Source organism: Aedes albopictus, chromosome 3 (genome assembly GCF_035046485.1).
Source record: "Aedes albopictus strain Foshan chromosome 3, AalbF5, whole genome shotgun sequence".
Taxonomy (NCBI): domain Eukaryota; kingdom Metazoa; phylum Arthropoda; class Insecta; order Diptera; family Culicidae; genus Aedes; species Aedes albopictus.
In genome coordinates, this window is record NC_085138.1 from 302,827,922 (window position 1) to 302,851,950 (window position 24,029).

General features: G+C 39.5%; 1 protein-coding gene across 1 annotated transcript in view; it reads right to left on the reverse strand.

Moving 5' to 3' along the window:
• LOC109418565 (uncharacterized) overlaps positions 1–24,029 on the reverse strand; it is a 354,422-nt gene that overhangs the window by 75,957 nt on the left and 254,436 nt on the right. Inside the window, exon 3 of the mRNA XM_019692773.3 lies at positions 7,654–7,833. Within this exon, the coding sequence (XP_019548318.2) occupies positions 7,654–7,833 (180 nt within the window). The remainder of the gene's footprint in view (positions 1–7,653; positions 7,834–24,029) is intronic.

Sequence of the window (24,029 nt, forward strand, 5' to 3'; positions counted from 1 at the left end):
TTGAAGACAGGCCGGCCAAGTTCCTGTTGGAACGTAGAGCCATAAAGAAGAAAAAGAAGAAGAACCTTTAATATCGAAGTATAATATAGGATAACAAGGTGATGAGGTACAAACTCTTCTCACTTTGTTTTACCTGTACCTACCAGCAGGAATTATACAACTGCCGATGAAACACTTTCTACGGTGGGTTCGATTCCCGTTCCGGTCGGGAAACTTTTCTCGACTTCCTGGGCATAGAGTATCATTGCGCTTGCCTCACAATATACAAATTCATGCAATGGTATGAGGAGCGGACCTGGTGTGATGGTTAGAACACTTGACTATCACACCGAGGACCTGGGATCGAATCCCATTCCCGACAAACTCGCAAAATGTGAGTTCTTCCTTCGGAAGGGAAGTGAAGCGTGGGTCCCGAGATGAACTAGCCAAGGGCTAAAAATCTCGTTAATACAGATATAATAAAAATGAAATGAAAAAAATTCACGCAATAGCAGGCAAAGAAAGCCCTTGAAATAATAACTGTGGAAGTGCTCATAGAACACTAAGTTGAAGAGTGGCAGGCCGAGTTCCAGTGGGAACGTCGAGCAATAAAGAAGAAGAAGGACCCGTTGGAAAACTTCAAGAACTTGCAGGTTATTCTTTAAAAGCATAGTCCGCATCTCATCATCGTAGGTCACTATCACATTGATCGATACACTAATAATGTACCCTACATTTGCAAAAGATTCCGGTTCTATAAGCACTTTTTATTAGTGGTGTGCCACGACATTATTTATCGATATTATCGATATCGGTTTACCCCATTATCGATATCAAAACGATATCGGTTTTCAATTATCGATATCGGATCCGATATCCGGTAATGAAACAAAATATGAAATTTTATTTTTACATTCACTTTTTATTTATATTTGGCGGTTTCAGTTTAGCTGATGTACTGCTAAACAGATTTCTTAATCACCCTCCTCTTGCCCTTGTGTATCCTTAAGTAAATGAAGGATAACTCCTAAATATGTCGTTGAACATGGTTGGATCTTGCAAATTAACTGTCCAGTCTTGATAACTCCAAAGCTTCGAAACACTGATAGGGAATCGCGCCACTTGGGCGGTGGCTTCTATATTCGTCTGTTTTCCACTATAACTCAGTCAAATTTGAACCAATTGACACAACTTTTGGAATGCCATGAGATAGGTATAGTATCTACCCGTGTACAACATTTCAAGCCAATTGGTTCAAAACTGACTAAGTTATAGTGGAAAACAGACGAATATAGAAGCCACCGCCCAAGTGGCGCGATACCCTATACTGTCCGATATCGAACAAGGAATATCGTCGATATCGGTTTTTGAATTATCGGATATCGTATCGATAATCTGGACCCGATAATTATCGATAATATCGGATTTATCGATATAGGCACACCCCTACTTTTTATACCTGTAAGTTTAGGGGAATCCATAGGCTAATTTGATGGAAGCTAACGATCTCTCCGCATCTGGTGGCAGAAATGAGAACCTTATGAAAAGAGTGACTCTGCCAGAAAGAGCCATGTCACAGCATAGGAAAAGTGCCCTTTGTCATTTTTTTTCAAATTTCACATCGTAGAGAACCTAACGAGTACTTTTTGGATACAAAATTAAATTCTCTTTCAGATGCGCTTAGATCCGGTAGGTACTTACATACTCGCCCAGCAACTCCTATCCCTACCTCCTCGCGGTACCGGCCGGAAACTATGAGCAACCTTAGGGAAGATCGGGTAACCAACCCCGGTGGGAACTTTGGTCGTAGGCTGACAGGGAAGGGGGGAGGGGGGGGGGGGTTTAGGTTTGCTTCGGCAAACCTGAGCGTCTGTTCTCCAGGAGGAGCGGCTCACAACAGCGTCCGATCCCCATGTTAGGGGCGGCTGATCTACGTCCGAGTGCCAGGGAAGGACTCTAAGCTCAACTGTGCACTATGGTCTTCCGGAAAGTAGGGGGTTGGTGTCAGGCCCTACGAGCCAGCCGTAAAAAACCATTGTAACGGAAAATCAGCAACAGAATAATATGAACCGAGACCAACGGCAACAACCCCAGCGAACAAAAAGGACTTGCGATTGGAAACTCGGCACGTGGAACTGCCGATCTCTCAACTTCATTGGGAGCACCCGCATACTCGCCGATCTACTGAAGGACCGCGGGTTCGGCATCGTAGCGCTGCAGGAGGTGTGTTGGACAAGATCCATGGTGCGAACGTTTAGAGGTAATCATACCATCTACCAGAGCTGCGGCAACACACGCGAGCTGGGAACAGCTTTCATCGTGATGGGCGATATGCAGAAGCGCGTGGTGGCCGATCGACGAAATAATGTGCAGGTTGATGATCAAGGGTCGATTCTTAAACTTCAGCATAATAAACGCGCTCAGCCCACACTCCGGAAGCACTGATGATAACAAGGACGCATTTTACGCGTAGCTCGAACGCGACTACGATCGCTGCCCAAGCCACGACGTCAAGATCATCATAAGAGATTTAAACGCTCAGGTAGGCCAGGAGGAGGGATTCAGACCGACGATTGGAAAGTTCTGCGCCCACCAGCAGACGAACGAAAACGGCCTACGACTCATTGATTTCGCCGGCTCCAAAAACATGGCCATACGTAGCACATTTTTCCAACACAGCCCTCCTTATCGTTACACCTGGAGATCACCACAACAGACGGAATCTCAAATCGACCACGTTCTGATTGACGGACGGCACTTCTCCGAAATTATCGACGTCTGGGACCTATCTTGGCGCCAACACCGTCTCCGACCACTATCTGGTGAAGGTCAAACTGCTCCCAAAACTCTCCGTCATCAACAATGTACGATACTGGCGACTGCCACGGTACAACCTTGAGCGACTAAAACAACCGGATGTCGCCTCAGCATATGCGCAGAATCTCGAGGCCCCGTTGCCAGACTAGGGTGAGCTCGATGAGGCCCCTCTAAAGGACTGCTGGAGTACAGTGAATGCAGCCATTAATGGCGCAGCCGAGAGCACCATCGGGTACGTGAAACGGAATCGAGTGCAGAACGGTTTCGAAGGAGAAGAACGCAGAGCGGGCGGTAATGCAGCAGCAAGGGACCCGACAGAACGTGGAACGTTACAAACAGAAGCGGAAACAGCAGACCGGCCTCTTTCGGGAGAAAAAGCGCCGCCTGGAAGAAGCGGAGTGTGAAGAAATAGAACTGCTGTGCCGTTCCCAAGAAACACGGAAGTTCTACCAGAAGCTCAACGCATCCCGCAACGACTTCGTGCCGCGAGCCGAAATATGCAGGGATAAAGACGGCGGCCTCTTGACGGACGGACGTGAGGTGATCGAATGGGGGAAGCAGCACTTCGATCAGCACCTGAACGGCGTGGAGAACGTAGGCACGGGAGCCCACGGCGACGGAGGAAACGACGACGCCAGTGCAGCGGAGGACGGAAATGAACCAACTCCCACGCTGAGGGAAGTTAGGGATGCCATTCACCAGCTCAAAACCAACAAAGCAGCTGGTAAGGATGGTATCGCAGCTGAACTCATCAAGATGGGCCCAGAAAAATTGGCCACCTGTCTGCGTCGGCTGATAGTCAGGATCTGGGAAACCGAACAGCTACCGGAAGAGTGGAAGGAAGGGGTAATCTGCCCCATTCACAAGAAAGGCGACCATTTGGAATGTGAGAACTTCAGGGCGATCACTATTTTGAATGCTGCCTACAAAGTGCTATCCCAGATCATCTTCCGTCGTCTGACACCTAAAACGAATGAGTTCGTGGGAAGTTATCAAGCCGGCTTCATCGACGGCCGGTCGACAATGGACCAGATCTTCACCGTACGGCGAATCCTCCGTGAATACCAGGTCCCAACGCATCACCTGTTCATCGACTTCAAGGCGGCATACGACAGTATCGACCGCGCAGAGCTATGGAGAATCATGGACGAAAACGGCTTTCCTGGGAAGCTGACTAGACTGATTAAAGCAACGATGGACGGTGTGCAAAACTGCGTAAGGGTTTCGGGTGAACTATCCAGTTCATTCGAATCTCGTGCCTACTCTTGGACATCGATCATTTGGAACGGTGACAGAGCTCTACACCCGCCTGATACGCTGCGGAACCGAACACGACCGGATCCATCTGGGTGGTAATGTTACGATAGATAGATAATTTCGAGGTGATGGAGGAATTTCTCTACCTCGGATCCTTACTGATGGCTGACGAAATTCGGAGGCGCATCATCAGCGGAAGTCGTGCCCACTACGGGCTCCAGAAGAAACTGCGGTCTAAAAAGATTCGCCCACGCACCAGATGCACCATGTATAAAACGCTAATAAGACAGGTGGTCCTCTACGGACACGAGTCATGGACCATACTCGAGGAGGACTCGGAGTTTTCGAGCGACGAGTGCTAAGGACGGTCTTCAGTGGTGTGCAGGAGAACGGTGTGTGGCGAAGAAGGATGAATCACGAACTGGCTGCACTTTACGGCGAACCCAGCATCCAGAAGGTGGCCAATACCGGAAGGATACGATGGATGGTGCAAGTATGCCGGACAACAACCCTGCAAAGTTGTTGGCACAAGATGGCGTGGAGCGCAGACAGCAATGGGCGGATCAGGTCAAGCGTGACTCGGTGAGCATCGGGCGTGACCGAGGATGGAGAACGGCAGCCACGAACCGTGTATTATGGGGAAATATTGGTGATTCAGTTTTATCTTGAATTTAATGTAATACTAAATAAATGAATGAATGATTATTTTCAACTTGATTTTGTTGCAAATTTAATAAAAAAAATCAGGACGAGGCTCATTTAAATTTATAAAGAAGTTATGTAGAAATAGTAAAAGACTTTTTACGGAACATTTGAAAAATAAGCTCCGAAATGCCGAACTTTCAAAGATTTTTTTTGCAGATGAACAACAACACAAGAGAAATCGTTATAAAATTCATTCGGCAAAAAATCACGACAGCTATTTACAATCGTTCTACTTGTTTTTTGTTTCTAGTGCAACACCCCTATTCAAACTGAGCAAGCAGATTTCTCAGATTTATGCTTCAGGAGCACTTTCACAGCACACAGAGAAAAATTTCTACTCAGTGGCTGGGTTGTCCCACTTTTAGCTGAAATTGAGTAAGAATACAAAGGATTTATCGATTTCTGAGTAAGACCAACTCAGTCACTGAGTAGAAATTTTTCTCTGTGCACTGAATAAACACTTTCTTTTTACCACACTTAAATTTTACATCCACGCTCCACAGGTATCTATTAAGCTTTAAAATTCCCCTTGAATGTGATACAAGCAAGTAGGTACTCAGATCAGAGATTTCAATTTCTCCCCCAAGAAAAGAATCCGATTTTTCAATCACAGAAGCCTACTTTGTTATTGGGTATTGCATGTTGGTATCTCCACTAGAATTGTAACTGAAACGCGGTGGAACGGTTACATGCGGCGGGTAATCCCATATGGTTGGGAATGAATTCTATATGTAAGCCTACACCCATTCCGCTGATTCTATAGTAGGGGAACAGAGCCCAAAATGCCAAGATGGGGTAAAATGGCCGAACTCATAAAATCATTCCTGAATGGGACTTGATCATTGATATAGGTGAACGGTGTCAAGATATGTTTGCATTGAACATTCTTCTAGATGCTAGGCCGCCAAACCCACGGAAAATCTTTTGATTTCCCAATGAAAATTGGCAACTTCCGGTTTTCCGTGCTTGCAATTAAGGTTTTCTGGTGATTTTATTACCAGCCAAGTGTTTCCAACGAGATTGAGGCACGCATGGAGTCGCAAGGTTGTTGATGACTACGCTTTCCATGTTAGGGGTCATTCAAATATTACGATCATCGTTTTGCGGGGAGGGGGGTAACACTCCATGTATTGAGTAAACGAAAAAACGTGACAAAAAGGTGAAAGTGAGTCGAAAATGCCAGGAAACTGAAGGACGTAATTTTTGTATGTTTTCATGAAGTGGCATCTTACCCCATGTCAGATGGCCTTTTTGCACCACTTCCGTTTTACGAACCAGTTTTTGAAATCGCTAAAAATCAATGAAAATGCAATAATTTAGTGAATATTTTTGCTGAAGCATCGAGCAAATATTGTCTAGTTGCTGTTACCACTTTGAAAGCCTAACAAATGAGGCTATATATCATTGAAAACTATGAAAGTTTGAAAAATGGCATATTGCCCCACTTTCCCCTACAAGTGGTGTACCGTGGTGGTGTGGTCCACATTCAGTCTCAGCTGCTTTCGAATGCCAAGCCAAGCCAAGTGGTTGCGATGATTCGTTCCTTCTCCTTTACCGTTGTTGTTGTTGTTGTTTTGCTTCTTCTTCAGTATGGGGTATACTGATTGTAAATATTTATTTCTATTTTTTCTCTACCAAAAGCAAAGCTCGTTCAGGTGCACCTGGGGTGCCATCGTCGTTCCACTCAATTTGCCGTGTAATGGCACTATCAATTTTAATTATTATACTCCTGTGTGCTTTGCAGGAGCGGGAATGGGTTTGTTGGGCATACCAGGTGACTAGCAGAAGCTAGCCGCCTCATTAGTCATGGGCGCCACCAGTGAATCAAAATTCAACCATCGCGCAACAATAATGACAATGTCGCAACTTGTATTTGTTGCGACAAACAAACCCATGCGACATAAGTTTGTCCCAACTTGAAAATAATGGGATTAACATCGTACACCACGAGTTTAGAGATTTTTAAGCCTTGCATTGCGATTTTCGAACGGTAACTTCGAATCAGTAAACACTGCAACTCTGGTGAAGCTCTATCATCAAACAGTTTCGACTTTGAGTTAGCAATAATTGATTATTCACGAGTTGAAAAGTACGCAACAAATTCAGCTTCCGTTTTGTCTGCAACAAAAAATTTCGAGATCATGTCATTATCTGTTACCAGTAGGGATAAAGAGTAATCGTCGCACCTTCTTTGTTGCTTGTTTTATGTCTCTTTTGTCTGACAATTCTCTTCACTGGGCGCCACTATGAAAGTATGTCAGGTGAAGCTGATTGTGTAGTTGCAATCTTTGACATTATTATCATGTGAGTGCGAATAACTATTACGAATAAAAACTACTACTGGATATACCACTGGTCAACATTTCTCCATATGGCGTCATGCGGAGAGCCGAATAGCAGCTTAAATGATACTTTCAACAGATCCTATCCGTGTGTTTGCTTCGCAGTGCTTAATTTGCAGAACTTTCATAATCAGAATACTTGTATCGGACTGGTGTATAATTGAAAAATCAAAACCTTCTTGACACCTTCCAAATTTCCCTTAATTTATCATGATAAAGGCCATTTTTTAAAGGCTTTTCACCTTTTCCATGAAGTTCGATAATTATGTTATTTTATCTACAGTACTAAACAAATCACGTTAAAAGTCAATCGACTTGACCTTTTCCCAATCATTGATAGCTTTCGTTCAAATGTTGATCACGTCTCGCGACGGTCGTAGATACTGATTGGATCCATAAGCCCCGCGCACAAACCACATCCCATCTTGGAGGAGGAGGAAAGCGCTCAATTTCACTGGACTCGCGTTATCCAATCGGTGGTGTGGCACCCACTCGCGCCCGCCACATAAAAAAAACGATCAATACCTACACATCTTCTATTCATTTCACCTACCTTCGTCGTTGGGGTCAAAGTCGGCCTCCAGCTCTTCCTTTGTCGGTTCCCGTTGGGTTTCCTCCGTGGCGGCGTTTTTCTGCGATTCACTTCCGGTGACGTCCCCTTGCTTCATTTTGGTCTTTGCTCGCACCTGGTGTCCCCGAAACGCTGCTTGGATCTTGGTGGCTGCCGCCTCGACTGCAAAGGGAAAAAGCGGACGACGAGAAAGAGCAAATGGATGGAAATTAGTTTGGTTTGCCCGTTGGTTGGGAAGTTTATTTATTTCGAGGTTTCGGTTGTACGGAATTAATGTAAAGCAATCAATTTGGGGGTTACATCGGTGACTTGGGAGTAAGTCGTTGACTCAGATAGATGTGGAATTTGCGACGGAATGTTGCATTCCGGATTGCTCAAGTAAAGTATGCAAAAGCTTTCAGTGTAAAATGAATGAATAGAATCAGTTTTTTGAGTTATAAGGACAATATCCGACAACCGTTGAAGGACTTCTCGTTGGATTTCAGAGCACCATGGATAGCAGCGGACAATAACCACAATCGTAGATTGAATGGCGGTTGATGTAGATTTTTGATGATCTTAGTCATGACTGTAAACAACTTCATGGAGCACCCCAATAAAATACAAATAAAAGCCATCTAAAATTTTCGGACCGTCCTGCCACTTTGCAGTTATTTAAAAAATGATTGTTGCTATTACATAATCTAAAACTTCATGTTAAATTGAAATCAGTACTCATTGACCTTTACAATGAAACACCAGTATGAAATGAGCTCACCAATTCTTGTGCATTACGTGTATCCTAAGGTCGTTTTCATGGTGATCCATTCTTTTTGGTCAAAATTTATAACAGTTCAAAAAATTTGGAACGTCAAAAGTAGACCAAGTTCTGCTAAGTTCCGCTAGTGATTGTTTTGAATGCATCTAAATCGCGTATGTGTCGTCAACGATGTTTTGGAAGTGGATAAATTCTTCCTCTGAAATAAATTTAATTCGCAAAGATGGATTACAGTTATGAAAACAATGTAGGAATGCCGTAGAATACTAGCAATCCCGAATGTATGAGTTTCATAAAAATGCTAGTACATAATTACGTAAAATCTCATGTGCAGAGGAAATTTCTCTTGCAGCTCTTCAGGAAATATCTCAAACAGTTTCGTCGGTAATTCGCCTAGAAGTTCCACTACGAAGTCCTCTAGAAGTTTCTTTTCGGGATTTCTTTCAGTAGTTCCACTGGGAATTCCTCTAAGCGTTCCTCCGGGAATTCCTCTATGAGTTCCACTGGAAATTCTAAGAATTGCTTCTAAGAGTTACTCCGGAAATTGCTCTAGAAGTTCCTCTGAGAAATCCGGGAGTATCCTCCGGAAATATTTCTAGAATCACCTTGAAGTTCTACTAGGAATGCTTTAGGAGCTCATCTGGAGGTCGTTTCAGAAGTTTCACTGAGAATTCCTCTAGAAGTTCCAATAACAATATTTCTATAAGTTCCACAGACAATTTATGCAGGAGTTTCACTGGAAGTTCTTCTAGTAATGCCATTGTCAATCAATTTTCAGATGCTTAATCTTTGAGAACTAAGAAGTAGAATGTTCCTCTAGGAGATCCACCAGGAATTTCTTCTCTGGGAATACCCTTAGGAATTCCACTGAGATTTATTTAAGAGTTTCGAATGAAAATATATTCGGGAATTTAATTGAAACTTCAATAGGAATTCCATTATTCCACTGTTTATTTATCAAGAATTCAGAAGTTACGTAAAACTCTTTTTTCAGCAGGAATTTCCCTAGGATTACCACCTCAAACGTCTCTTGGAATTCCACTGAGAATTTCTCTGGAATTCGAGTGGCAATTCTTTCAAAAGTTCCAATGGGATATCTTCTTGAAGTTCCACTGGGTATCCCTCTAAAAGTTCCACCGAGAGTTCCACCAGGAATTCCTCTAGGAGTTCTGCAGTAAATTACAATAGGTGTTACGCCGGGAATTCCTTCAAGTGTCCTCCCGAAAGTACCCACAGGTTTTTTTACGAATGTTCCTTCAGGAGTTCCTCCGGGAATTCCTCTAAGAGTTTATCCGGAAATTCCTGTAGAATTTCTTCCGGGAATTCCTGCAGTTCCATCTGGGGTGCTCCACCGGGAATTCTTCTAGGAGTTCCACTACGAATGTCTATATTCAATTTGAGTTTCCTTCAAAAGCTCCACTAAGAATCCTTCTAGGAGTTTTTCCACAAGCAGTGCACATGCCACTGGAGGAGTCATGATGGCACTAGTTTCTGTTACACAGAAGTCACCAATGACTTCTGTACGAACAAAACTTGCGTTGTTGTGTCTCTTTTGTGACATGCGTGCTACTTGGATCCGGGAGTACTTTTAGGAGTTCCTCTCGGGATTCCTGTAAGAGTCCCACTGGGAAGTCCTCAGGGAGTTCCACTTCAGGAGTTTAACCAGAAAGTTCAATCATGAGCTCCATTGTGAAATAATCCAGAAGGGGATTCTGATGTTTAATCTTCAAGAATTCAAAAGTTACGCAATTAAAACTAATTAAGAAGAAGAATATTTCGTGAATTTTCTTGAGAAACGTTTGGAAATTGCTTATTAAAATATTTAAAAAATCTACAGGTTTTTTTTTTCTTGTTAAAGCTTATTAAAGTATTCCTGAGGAATTTTTTAAATACTTTCTCATGAACACTTGCTCATGGCTACTCAGAAAAACCCTTCAATATTTTTTGGCCAGAGAAACATACCCAAATACCCGGTAGAATAATATTGAAATTTCAGATAATCTCTCTGAATATATTCCCGAAGATATTTCTTATGAAGACTCTTTCGAATAGCTCTAGACTTAATTTTGAACGAATCTCAGGTAATCTTTAGTCATCCGAGGAGTATTGAAATTGTATGTGAAGAGCAGACGCAGGCAGTGACACTTTTTGAAGAATCTCAATCAGAATCTCCTGCAGGAATTTCAGGAGAAAGTGTGAGTGAATTTTCGAACTTTTAAAGTAATTTCCATAGGAACTCCTACAGAAATTCCCGGGGGAACTCCTTAAAATTTTAGAACCGATAGAAGTTTTGGTTTCTAAGGTTTCGTGATTTTTTGCCAGGAGTAAGTTTTTCAATGCAAAAAGTAAACAGTGGCATAAACGCGACTGGATTCAGAAGACACTGTGCCGGAAGTGAGTCAAAGTACGCTAAAAGTAAACAATGGCTGTTTGATTGTTTCCGTCACTTTCATACTGTGCATTTGTGTCGAGTATGCAGAGGCGTGACCTCGGTTAGCTTCAGAAGAATACATGTTGGGAGTGATGCTCAATCCTAAGCATTCGTTTGCAGGTGTATTATACCTCGGCTCGATGTAACAATTTAGCAAGAGGCGACTCCCCCGTCCATTCATACAAAATTAATGAAGGAGCTTTATGATTGGGTCATTTTATGTACACATTCCTCGGCGTCGTCTTCATTTCTCTCCAAAATTGAGAGGAGACGCAGGCACAGCAGCGCCACCATGATGACACATGCGAGCAGTCCAAACCACACTTCATGATTAAAATGACCGTTAAATCGTGTAATGAAATTTCCTGAAATGCCTCCTAAATTCTCCTAAAACTCCAATGGACTCAATTTAATGTACTTCAGACCCTCTAAAGTCCTCCTAAACTTCCTGGAATTCCCCGGAAACTCCCCTAAAACCTGCTCCGAAAATCAATGTCCCCGACCTGACCTCCAGGTACAACCACCACCACCCCCCCTCCCGTAACCCCTTTGGATTGAAATGCCTCTAAGACCTTTTAAAACAACCCTGAATCACCCCAGAGATCTCATGAATCACCCTAGAAACCCCTAGAACCCCTCTAAAATGCTCCTGAGACCTAAAGATACTGCCTGAATCCCTTGAAACACCCCTGAGACCCCCATGAAAGCTCTTGAGACCCCATACAACGCCCCTAAGACCACCTGGTATCCCCGGGAATGCCCCTGAAACGCCCCTGATATCCATTAGACCTATTCTGAGACCCGCTAGAAACCTCTGAGGTCCCCTGGAATCCCCCTGAGACTCCCTGAAGTACTCCTGAGACCTTCAAGAATCCTGGAAGCACCCTGGGAGAACCCTGCAACCCCGTAAAACGCTCCTGAGATCTCTTGGTACATATCTAAAGAATCAGATGATGGTAAGTGCTGAAAAGTAAATGTTCAACTTTTCAAGCTCAAATCATCTTTCGGAGCTTCATATTTGTGCTCTAGAAGATTTGAGGTATCATTTCATGATAACGTTTAAGATGAGTTTGTAATATAACTTTTATTGTTGATTACATCCATCCAACCCGCTGGAACACTATTAAATGCTTTACTCAATAAAATCGAGCCCTCCACTATATATCATCCTCGGTCGACAGGCAATCAATTGCTTTTCTCTGACGTCGTTGGTTGGCCAGGCGACAAGCAGACTAATAGAATCGGTAAGCCAACAAAACCACCCTGTCATGTGGCCATTATGACCGCCGCAACCAGCGCATCGCATCGATATAACGCTTCTGCTTCGTCCAGCAGATGTTTGGGGTGTTGTAGCGTGACATGTGAGAAGGGCTTTTGTAGTTTCGAAGCTTTTGTTAGCCAATTTGGTATGGCAGACATTTTGTCCGATATCTATATATATAAAAATGAGTTTGAAGTCCCTTTGAGGCAACAAAACTCTCAAACGGCTGAACCGATCAAGATGACTTTTGCATGGTTTGATTCATATTCATGGTGGCTGTGTTTATATGTACAAAAAGTTACAAAAATCTACTAGAAAAGTAAGAAAATTGACAAAATACTGATTTTTCATGAGCTGGGAAGGAAATCAACACGATCGAAATGAAATCAATCTAGAGTGTGGTGCTATTTTGAGCTCAACAGTTGTCAAACCACCACAAGACGGCAAGACAAAGTTTGCCGGGACAGCTAGTTAGTAATAAATTCATTCAGGTCTTTCACAAAAGTTGTACTAGCATGACACACTGACCACTGCCATTATCATCGAAAGCCAAAATTAAGAGTACTGCGTACCGGGTCAAACTGTGATTCCCATCATCCACATTTTTGAATCATGTACACCGTTTCGTGAAGTTTAACAAGGTTCGTCTCCCACAATAACCCACAAGACTAATGGAAAAATGCGGGATACTTCGTATACAAACAGCTACTGATGTGCTACTACTATGTTGTAATATAACCAATGCATGACGAGCCCAACATTTTCACTTTCTACAATTCAATAATGGTTAGGTTTGCCACTTGCGTGGGTTTCTCTTTGTAATAAAAACACACAATATTTGAAGCTGCGCGGTATGGGTCTCAGTCAGCAGGTGGAGCCGTTTAAAGTAAAGGTTTGTTAAATTTTACCCTATCACTGAAATTGGGACTGGACTGGCAGCCAGCAGCATGGGTTCGAGTTGGAAACAAGACGATCGACTTAACAATGAAAAACACTAAACGAAAAAGGGTATGTTTGAAAAGGAGTTATGTTTCCTTTCGGTACGGTTTACGGCGGCAAGCTGGTTGGTTTAGTTGGGATGATTCAATTTAGCTGCCGCCGGGGAATTTGTTTCTGTGAAACTTTTTTTTTGTAATGGAAGCAAACAAGACGATTGAAATTCGGGGATCAGTTTTGTGAACTTGCTGGCAGAGTGCTCTATGCTGCTCAGTGCTCATGCATTTTAGACGATAAATTCTCAGTTTTTGGAACAATCATGCAAAAGGGTTGCTGAATTTGAACTTTAATCCAAACATAGTATCTTTAAAGGATGAAAATTAACTCGAATCATCAGGGTATAGAGTGTATGTGCCTGCAAAATATACAATTGCACAATTTTCAATTGTTTTAATTATTGTCTACTGTATAAATTTCCATAGAAGTTGAGTAGATGGATTTGAAAATGGAACAAAAAAAGGAAATAATGATACTATGAGAAGGAGCGAACCAAAACAAAGAAAAAAAAAAAAGAAGATAAAGAGCAAACAGTAGTTGAGATAAAAGAGAACACGAAAAGAGGACCAATTGAAGTAGAATAAAAAAGGAAAAGCAAACTGGCAAAAAAAGTTTCATCAATACTTGGTTATGTACTTGCACTTTTGTTTGCAAGTTTTGCAGAACATTCAGTCGAATCAATGTAATTAATGTTTCGCACAATGTCCACAGACACAGTTTCACATAATCAGCAATCCTCTGGGATTGACAACTGGAGCTAATAATTATTATAATAATTCGCTGCAATGGAATTCCCTCGAAATATCTCATGGACCAACGAAATCATACCAATTCATCCAAGCGAGGTTAACGCGTTTTTTCTCCTGATTTGCAAAAGTGGGTGAAGGATCCAAGGGCCTATCCTTTCCCCAAGGTATGCGACACAGTCGCCAGATAAACAGAAACACACATAGTCGAATACGGCCATCGTAATTATGTCAGCCAACACTTTTCATGGTCAGAGTAATTCGCTCAAATTGATTAGGATTTGCCATACATACAGGGGATAGACAAAATGATCGGGACAGGCAAAATTTTCACTTTACAAAAAAAGTTCAACTAGCTGTAACTTTTCGAAAAGTGCATCGAATATTCTGAAATTTTTACTGTAAGTTCTTCAACTAGTTGTGTATCAGTGGACAAAATTTGGAAAAGATCGGACAATTCTTCACGAAGTTATAAAGATTTTTGAAAAAGATAAAATTATCCGATAGCCAACTTTGAGCTGTTATACCTCCGGATTCAATGAACCGATTGCAATGATATTTTGACCATTCGTGACTAATATAATGAACTCTGGAAAACATTTGACTTAACTTGAAATTTTTAACAAGCGAAAAAGTTATAGCGATTTAATTTTTTTCACGATTTTTTACTAAATTGGTCTATTTTTATTATGCATCCCATTACTTTTTCAATTTATTGGCGGCTATGTTGTTACTTTCCTTCAAAACGCATTTATATATAAGTCAATTAGAGGGAAACTAAAGGAACTATAATTTGCATCTTGAATTTTGAAACGATGTTGATGTTTTGGATAATTTGGTGTTTTATTAGAAAAATAATCTAATCGTTATAATTTTCTTCCGTGTTAAGAATATTAAGTTAAGTCAATGGTTTTTCATAGCTCATTATATAAGTCATTAATGGTCAAAATTTCATTACATTCGGTTAATTGAATCCGGAGATATAACAGCTCAAAGTTGGCTATCGGATAATTTTACCATTTTCAAAAATCTTTATAACTTCGTGAAGAATTGTCCGATCTTTTCCAAATTTTGTCCACTGATAAACAACTAGTTGAAGAACTTACAGTAAAAATTTGAGAATATTTGATGCACTTTTCGAATAGTTACAGCTAATTAAACATTTTTTGAAAAGTGAAAATTTTGCCTGTCCCGATCATTTTGTCTATCCCCTGTATATAATACCCATGTATAACGATGGAATTGCAATGAGAACCAATAGAGCGGAACGTGCCAGTATGCTATTTTGTTTGCGGTACAGTCGCCAGCGAACGATTTCCCAAGAGAGAAAACAAATATTTACTCGCTTTTTGTGTCGGGTTGCTTCCGAACGAGCAAAAAAAAAAGAGGAAGTTATCGTAGACCACTTTTAATGGAATGTTACCGCAAATTTTATGGGTTAGGTAGGAACGTGGATTGCCATTTCGGGTGGAAGTGTTGACTCTATCGGTACCTTGTTTTGTTAGGAATTTTATGGAAAACTGATCACAGTTGGAGATGGATTCGTAATTGTATGTACTCTGTGATAAAATGTTGTTTATCTGGCTAATATTAATTCATAATCAATAACAATAATAACTAGGTAACGATACATCGTTTGCAGAAAAAAAAAATAATCACACCGTCCATATGGCTCAAATCTGTGGCATCTCTGCAACTAACCAATAAGGCATGCCGTAAGCGTTAGATCATAGGCCTCAGAAATAACTCAAAACAGCAACTCAAGGCATAGTTATATGATGATTTGCAATATCAGGAAATGTAAGAGCAGCTAGTATTAAAATATACGACTCTCTATATTCAAAAAATCATAACTCAAAAACTGAAAAAAACCTACATCACTGATTTAATATGTTACGCCAAATTTCCTGAATTTTCTGATAAAAATATGAAGCCAGGGTACCTTTTTGGTCCCAACAATACCATGAAAACGTGAAAAACCTAAAAACAATGGTTTATTTTTTGCATCTAAACACAGTTTGCCCCCCTCAACGTATTTTTCCTTGAAAACTACAATTCAATAGCATTCAAACAAAAATAAAAACAAGTTTAAAATCGGTCAACTGGTTCAAAAGTTATGATTTTTTTAGATTTTTTTAAATCTTGATTTAAAGACCACCCTATCTGAAAATTGGTCACCCTAATGACGAAATAAAAAAAAAACATGGGTTTAATTATTTTCGGAGAACTGCAAATCCACCAAGTTTCACGACAATCGAAGTTGTACTATATCGTTTTTCTATGGAATGGCTGTATAATAATAGTTATCATTGTTGTTTTTCAAAGATTTGTACTTCTCCATATCAATAGAGAAATAACCTTTTCCATTCTGAGAAATTTTAATCTACCCCTTCTGAATATTATTAATTTGCCCTAACCTAATTTGTCTAACCTTTCTGCGTTCTCACAAACATATTATTCAATGTTACAATATTGCAATTGTTTGTGCCTGTATTGGAAATTTCTCCTCGTAAGTATGAGAAAAACACCTACGAATTTGTTTGCGCGCCATTATATGTGAGCAAAAAAAACCTTTGAGAGTTTCAAACATCGATTCGTAAATTTGCTCAAGGAATTAGGAATTCAGTTTATTGAAGGGATTATATCTAATATTTTGCTAGATATAGCTCCCCAATATCTCAAAAGATTATTTTACAAAATCTTGTAATCCTCTTCAGAAATCAATTTCTCCAAAAAAATATCGAGAGCTACATTTGGAAAATCATCCATGGATGTCCTTAGAAATTTCTCCATGAATTCTTGACAAAACTTTTCACTTTTGTTTTTCAAAAATACATCCTGAAAAAAAAATTAGGGCATTTTTATAAAACTCTGCCAGAAATGAGTTCGGAGATTTCTATGAGAGTTCCATTCAGAGATTACTTTTGAAAATTCATAGTTTCGTTTTGATTTTTTTAAAGTTTTGTAAGAACACGTTTGCTTCATAAGCAGATGGTCATGGGTTCAATCCCAGCCCCGGCACTTTCGTCAGTTGCTCTTTCCTCCTGAGAGCAGCTGGCACTGACCCTCTTCTGAGCCAATGGCTCAAATGGATCCGGATACTTGAACATCGGCGAACGGCAACTCATAATGGACCCCCAATCGGACTGAAAACAGGAACAACCAAAAGCCACAAATCAGCTTCCTCGTGCTCATCATTCTACAATGATAGGGTAGAAAGTGAAAGCAGCGCAATGGGAACCAGTTCGATGTAATAGAATTGAAATAGAATACATTTAGGCGCTGTACAAATTGTTAGTACAGTTTCCAATTGGAATCGCTCACGCAGTGTCCTAGTGGACAAATGAGCTGTAAAATAGGTTAAGTGATTGAAGAATAAAAAAAAAAGTTTTGTTAGAAATTAACCCTCTAATACCCAAATTTTTGATTTTGATCTAAATATCATTTTTTGTCATCTAAAATCGATTAAAACATGTTTTGGAAGATGATTCATTTTAATTCTCGATTTTATGAATTTTGGTTTTATATTTTTCTGATTTTTATTTTTGACCACCTCCACACTTTAACATTTTTCCTAGGAGCCTATTTGGGATACAAATTTTTTGAGACGAAAACATTTTGAGATTTTATGATTATGATTATGAAATAATTTTTTTTTGTTTTTTTTCATGGAAAATTTTAATTTCCGTGTAATTTTAAGGTTAATAATTTTAGAGTGTTTTCGACTACCTTAAACTATTTTACTATGAATGATGTAAGAAAAAAATAAAATATGTTATTTCTAGTTGTTCAATACAAAATAAACAATGACTTCTGAAGAGTGACCAAAACATCAATTTTTCAAAGATTAAAAAAAAAAAAGATTTAAAGCGTATGCTTTAAGACACCAAAAACCATTTTTAGATATATAGCCCGAGCAGAGGAAAAAAGCTCAATAATAGCATATTTTGATATGGAGATCAAAAAGTGATATTTGTTTGTTTGAGATAAGAGGTAAAAGTACTGAAAATAATATCTGAATTTCACTCTTGGAACATCATCATCATAGCATATTTAGCTCTTGGTAAGATCTAACTAATAGCAGTGAGCTATTTGATTGATTTTCAAATATCACAATTTGCTATTGATTAGGTGGTTCAAGAACAAATTTTTGCTATCATTTTCAGTACTTTTACCTCTTATCTCAATCAAACCAATATCACATTTTGATCGTCAGTACTTGGCCTCTGCCCGGGAGAACAGTCCTAAATATTGGCCAAATATGTGAAAAAAAAAATTGTTCACGAAACAAAATTACAAAAATGCTTAAACTATACCCCTTCTAAAGGTTGGATATTAGAGGGTTGAACCAGAAATTAGTTTGAAAACTCATTTATAAAAACTTCCTTGGATTCCCTCCGAAATTGTGTCATGGATTCTTTTAGAAAATCCACCTATTATAACGTGTTCCAGGGATTCTCTTTAAAATTTATGCTTAAACGTTTTGATTAGATAAGCAATTTTCCTAGAATTTGATACAGCATTTCATTTGATCTTTGATTCATTGATCTAGAAATTTCTTCAAAAACTCCGCAAGAAAAGCTCTCATGAATTTCCTCAGAATTTCTCCATAAATTCTTTCAGAAATCAGTACTAGACCTAGTACTAGACTTTTTTCAGAAAATTATACACGAATTCCTTAAGAAATGCTTTCAACGATTCTTTTAAGAACATTTAGGGTTGAGAATGCATTATAAAAGTTCTCCAAGGATTTCTTTAGAAAACTGTCCTTCAGAAATTTGCCGAAGTTTCCTCTACAAATCCTTTTAGGAATTCTTTTAGGTACGTTTCCATGGGTTTTTACTGAAAATTAGTCAGAGATTACTTTAGAATTTTTTCTAGGGATATACGTTTTAAGAGTTTTCGGCAGGAATTTCTTCAGAAGATTTTTCAAAAAATCTTCCAGGTTTTTTTTAGAATACCTTCGAAAGATCCATCAAAAATTCGTACACGTTTTTCTTCAACAAGTTCATCAGAAATTATCTCTACGGATTCCATTAAACATTTGCACAGGTATGTGTCAAGGAATGTCCAGAGATTCTTGCATAATAACATTCAGTTTTTTTTTTAATTTTTTTATCTGTACCAACGAGATTTTTAGCCCTTGGCTATTTCATCTCGGGACCCACACTTTACTTCCCTTCCGAAGGAAGAATTCACATTTTGCGAGTTTGTCGGGAGTGGGATTCGATCCCAGGTCCTCGGCGTGATAGTCAAGTGTTCAAACCATCACACCAGATCAGTGATTCTGGCCAGAGTTTCTCCAAAGGCATCCGAAGGAGTTCTTACAGCGTTTCCTTCAGGATGTAGTGCAGATATTGCTCTGTGTAATAAGCTAGGAGTTTATCCGGCATTTCCTTTGAGAATAACTTTAGGATTTTTGCGCGGATTCTTGAAGGTTTTATAAATAAATATTACTTAGGAAATACTACGGGATCTCATTTAGAAATATCACGAGTTTTTTTTTCTAGGGATATTTACAGAAGCTTATTATTTATTTTTTCGGAAATACGTCCACAGGTTGCCTCAGGAATACTTCCAGAATATTCTCCAAAAATTATATTAAATTAATTTCCAACGATTTTTACTGAAATTTCCTCAACATGTTTTTCTAGGAATTCTTCAAAGGGTTTCCCGAGGAGTTTTTCAAACTTTTTATACCAGAAGTTCTTAGAAAGTCCCCCTGAGATATCTTCAAGAATTTTCCTTGGATTTCTTCAAATCTACCTCCAGAAGTTTATGCAAGTGTATACAGTTAGTTGCGTTGGGTATTTTTCACTTAAAATAATAAAAAAATGGATTAGAAAAAATAATAAGATTGATGATACATTCTCAGAAGATTTTTTTTAACTTTTTCTGGGGGGATTCCTCTACAAAATTCCAGACAAAATTCTAAAGTATTTTTAATTTTTTTTTATTAATTTAATTTTTAAAGTGACCAGGTTGAGCTGCATTTCAGCTAATTTCAAAGCCTGGACCCTTTCCAAACTTTCCCCCTACTAGGACCAATACTCAGAATGAACTAGACGATGTCGTCAATTAGTATTGGGTCGTAGTAGTTTTTGAAAATAGTGTGTTTTGACTATTCCTATTGCACTAGTGTTTTTTATCGAATGGAAGTTCTACAGATGATTTGATAATTGAACAATAGTTCAATAATCGCAAATCTACGAGGTCACTGGACAACATTCTGAGAGAAAAAAGGTTGTCTATGCAAACGCCATCGGAATACTAATCCTTAAAAATATTACAAAGAAGAGCATGAAAAAATATGACATAGAAAATTTGTTAAGATTTGATATTTCTGAAAATTATTCTGAGAAAGCTATCAGAGCTAGCGTTTTTAGTCGATATGGGCAACTAGTTTTTCTGACAGCTTCCCCAAACAATAATGAAATAATATCATAAGTTATTTTAAAATTCATTCTGCAAATTATTTCAAACTGATTACCAATAGTGCCAATAACCGATGTTTGTCATTAACAGCACCAGCATCAACTTTCATATTAGTGTCAGATAATACTTGTTTAGCTTCCATTCGATGTTGTAAAGAAAAGAGACAAATTTCACTGAAGTGTTAAAGTGTTAACACTTTATAGCAACATATCCCTTTCGTGACGAACCAGCACAATTGTGCTGTTGAGCGGTAACAGGTTTGCATATTTTTTCCATCTGTTCAGACTTTAAGTAAAAAGAAAATCGTGCTAAGTACTGTTCCTTTAACTATCACTAAGAATGTGCATCCTTTGACAGATACGTATTTCGACCTCAACTGTAAGCTCGTCTTTAGTGTCTTGTACTTGACTTGGGTCTCGATCAGCCTAGAGAGCTGTGTAGTGTCGGTAGCGGTTGTCACAATTGACTAAGAATAACACTACGGACTGCCTGTTCCGGTGGTAAGAGTCCATTAACCCGTAGGCTACGGGGCTTACAACAAAATTTCAAACCGCTGCCAAAGACGCACACATCAATATTTTTCAATGAAATTTTAAGGTTCACTTCACTAATAGTTGTAGTTTCAGTTATGCTGGGAGTCACAAAAATTTAAGCTACGAGGACAGTTTTATTCCGGTGGACGTCTGGGTCAGGAGGGGTAAAAATAGTATAACCTTCCTTTTAGCAAGGCCCAATTAGTTGGAATTCAAATAAATTCATCTGAAAAGTTGTTAGTTCTATGTATTATTGTATAATACGTCAGGCCTGGGGGTTAAGAAGTATATACGTGGTGTAGAACTTTTTCCAGGCCTCCAAAATATTTTCAATTTTGAGTATTATTTTTATGCGCTTGTAAAAAATTTTGAGGCACGCAAGAAGTAGATTTTTCTGTCCTAAGCTAGGTCTTAAGCATATTGAAACAAACTATAAGTAAAACTTGATGGTAACATACTGTTTTCGTTAGAAAAATCATGTGTTTCACGAAAGTAAGACGATTTTACAAGAAATTGCCTACTTTTAGGCAATAAATGCGGTACATTTAGTGAAACATTAAACGCCTAAAAGTAGGCAATTTCATGTAAAATCGTGTTACTTTCGTGAAAAACATGATTTTTCTAACGCAAACAGTATGTTACCATCAAGTTTTAGTTATGATTTAATTCAATATGCTTAAGACCTAGCTTAGGACAGAAAAATCTACTTCTTACGTGGCTCAAAATCTTTTACAAACGCATAGAAATTAGACTCAAAATTGAAAATATTTTGGATGCCTGGAAAAAGTTCTACACCACCTATATACTTCTTAACCCCCAGGCCTGACGTAATATACAATAATACATAGAACTAAAAACTTTTTAGATGAATTCATTTGAATTCCAACTAATGGGGCCTTGCCAAAAGGAAGGTTATGCAATTTTTACCCCTCCTGACCCAGACGTCCACCGGAATAAAACTGTCCTCGTGGCTTCAATTTTTGTGCTCCCAGCATAACTGAAACTACAACTAATAGTGAAGTGAACCTCAAAATTTCATTGAAAAATATTGATGTTTGCGTCTTTGGCAGCGGTTTGAAATTTTGTTGTAAACCCCGTAGCCTACGGGTTAAACAGGTGACCCCTAATTCATGGTGTGATGCGGCTATATGCTTACCGTGCCTAGGAATGAATGGCTAGGGGTCTAAAAAATTCTAACCGCTTAGAGCCTGTGGAGTACTAGGGCGCTCTTAACAGTATTCTGCCCTTACTGCGCTAACCGGAGTAATGGTGCAGTTGACCTTGTGTCTTTCCGAGATAATCTGCTATCCTTCTGCTAGCCTCAACTGCGAGGCTCAATAAGGGTGTGATTATTAGTATGATGTTTGTTGGCTTTAACCCTTATGTGGCCGACAGGGTACCCGGGTACCCAGCGCCCATTAAAAAAGCACGGTGTAGAAAAAAGCAAAAAGTTTGTCGGACACATAACGGTTAATTATAACCTATGTGGCTCTTCGCATCATGCGTTTTTCACAGTGTCCTCTGTGTATCTTCGTCTCTGCTGTTCTTCAATCGATACCGAATTGGTTTTAATAGCTGCTCTTTTTTCTTGTATTGTGATTGTAAGAGTTTGATCGTGCCTAGTCTGGGTAGTGGCTATGGTTATGACAGCTCAGATCAATCTTCAGCATAAAAGAACAGATTTGGTCTAAGAATCTTATTTTTGTAGGGGGGATTTCTATGTAGATGTAATACTTCATTTAACACCTATATGGTTCAGCATTTTGCGTTTGACCCGATGTTTGCTACTTTCAGTAAAATTGAAATGGCAATCTCACGTGTCATGTCTCGAGCCCCAAAATGTTTTGATAAAACTGCTTGTTTGCAGTCATGTTGTTTCCAAATCTTGGCGGGATTATACTGTCAAGTTTATTCCGTAAGTGGATAGCATCGTATGAAGATAAGACCTATCAATTTGATCTCTTTCTTCTGAACGCTTTGTCGAGCATCATACCCGTGATGTTTTTCTGGCAAACATGCCCCTCCATGGGAACCAACATGCTTACCAAAAATGGAAAGTCCACTGTGATTTGTTTACACAATGTTGTTTACGTTATCGGAGCATTCATACAAAAACAATTTTATTTGGTTGGTCCATGGGAACCAACATGCTTACCAAAAATGGAAAGTCCACTGTGATTTGTTTACACAATGTTGTTTACGATATCGGAAAAGCATTCATACAAAAACAATTTTGTTTGGTTGTTTTCTTATATTTCCATGATACTTTTGAACACGTACCTTTCGATTCCATATTGGAAGCCGCATGGATTGTCCTATTTATCTTTCAATGATTTCCAATTGGATTTACCAAATGCTCAAAAACCAAAATCTCTTCTCGGCATTACGTCAAGCAGCGATTAGGAAATTGAGTGTTTGTAGATGCCCCCATGCGGGAGTCTTGTCATCACTTTTGAAGAATCTCGTAGCAGAAACGCAATTTAGATAACTCAATGTGGTTTTCCTACTTATGATTTTGTCCGTCACAAGCCTCAACAGGCTGCTTCATTTGTATATCTTTGCTGAGAATCCGACTGTGGAATTTTGAATCAATTGAAATGTAACTACCCACTTTTTACGCAACTGCGTTTCCGAATACTCGGTACACACTTGATTAAGTGAAACTGACCTAAGAAGCCTGAATCTTCAGGATGTTCTGTTGTTCTGAACCCGTTGTGGCAAGTAGCTATAGGTTTACGCTTTATGCATTTTTTACAGTGCGCTTTTCAGGGCGCTGTTTGAACCCGTTGTGGTACGCTTATGTGGTTATGTTGACCCTATTCCCTTACCTTCTCTTTCCCTATCCCATTTCTTATTCCTCCCTTCCCTCTCCCTCAGGTAAATGATGAATAGGCTCGTATACATGGCGATGGCACAAATTTCCCAAATGGAGGAGAACGTGCCTCTGGAGCCGACCTACTGATACCTGATACTATCACCACTATTGTTCCTCATCGTAATCGACGAGATCCTGGTAGGTGCGATTGATCCTGAACCAAATCGTGGATTGCTGTGGCAGCCTATTACCATCTAAATAACTACACATATGCATATTTCACTTGAGCTGCAGAAATTGTGAATATAGTTTTAGTTATTGATAGGCAAAAGGTTATTGCAACCATAACAAATTGCAAATGCTCCATAGAAAATCAAAAAGCGCTCC